Raw genomic sequence first — 1075 nt, forward strand, 5'->3', positions numbered from 1 at the left:
AACGTGTAATGATAATTCCGGAGAGAAGATGCCCACTCCCGAGCTAAATGAAGAGTTCGTGACAATTCTGGATCCATCTGTATAGAATGTTACTGCTCCGGCCAAAATAATGCCTGCCTTTTCCATAAACGCCGTTATGACGTTATTTCGGTTAAAGCATGGTTCGATGTATACCTTATGATATTCTGGTCTAAAAATCAGTGATTCATATTCTGCCCTCATGCACGCCGGCCCTGCGGTCTTGTGGATTTCTTGCAGATCGTCTTTAATCTTGATGTAAGTCTTCAATACCGGGATGTTTTGCAATAGCCAGACACGTTTATGAAATGAATCCGATCTAGACGAGGCCGCCTCCATGCTTTCGATGGTAGAATTGTCAGTTCTTGCGACGCTTCTGTAAATGAACCGAGCGTTTAAGCAATTCCATTCTGGTATGGAACGGAGGTTCCCTGGACTCTTCTAGCATTACATTAACAGGCGTGGACATCCGGTACCCCATAGCTGTCCTGATCGCTTTATTTCTGAGTTTGAGGAGACTTTCCAGCTTAGTGAGATTCCCTTTGGAGAAGAATACTTGGTGGCCATATTCAAAGATGCTTCTCAGAATGGATCTATATATGTTGAGTAATAGAGTGGGGTGGCCCCCCCACCAGACGCCCGCCAGAGAGGAGATCGCGTTAGTTATTTGCCGGCACCTGGAAGTGATAAAGGCCAAATGAGCTTTTCCTGAAAAGGATTGATCAATTATGATGCCCAGAAACTTGTGTTCAGTGACTAAAGGTATCGCTTGCTGTTTGATAGTGATAGCCTCGAACTCGGTTGCAGACCGGCGACTTTTAACGAAATTCATTGATGAAGACTTGTGGATAGACAGTTCCATACCTTTGATCTTGAGGAAGGAGTCAATCTTTTCGATTGTCGCAGCGAGAGAACTCACCACTTTTGGTCTCTCTTTTCCAGCCGCCCAAATCACCAGATCATCTGCAAACTGGAGTACCCTAACTCCAAATGGGATGCACGATGTAATTCTTCTGACGTAAATGTTGAAAAGAAGAGGGCTAAGGATGGAGCCCTG

The 1075-nt window shown here is 44.9% G+C and overlaps 1 protein-coding gene across 1 annotated transcript; it reads right to left on the minus strand.

Annotated features, from left to right (window-relative positions):
• Positions 1 to 376: 376 nt before the first annotated feature.
• LOC105570957 lies at positions 377 to 998 on the minus strand (the record flags this gene model as incomplete). Its single annotated transcript, XM_012028418.1, has 1 exon — positions 377 to 998. A coding segment is annotated over one exon (622 nt), but the record flags the coding sequence as incomplete, so codon positions are not given.
• Between the last annotated feature and the right edge of the window lie 77 nt (positions 999 to 1075).

This window comes from Vollenhovia emeryi, unplaced genomic scaffold (assembly GCF_000949405.1).
Source record: "Vollenhovia emeryi isolate VEMERY1.0 unplaced genomic scaffold, V.emery_V1.0 DF949943.1, whole genome shotgun sequence".
NCBI lineage: Eukaryota > Metazoa > Arthropoda > Insecta > Hymenoptera > Formicidae > Vollenhovia > Vollenhovia emeryi.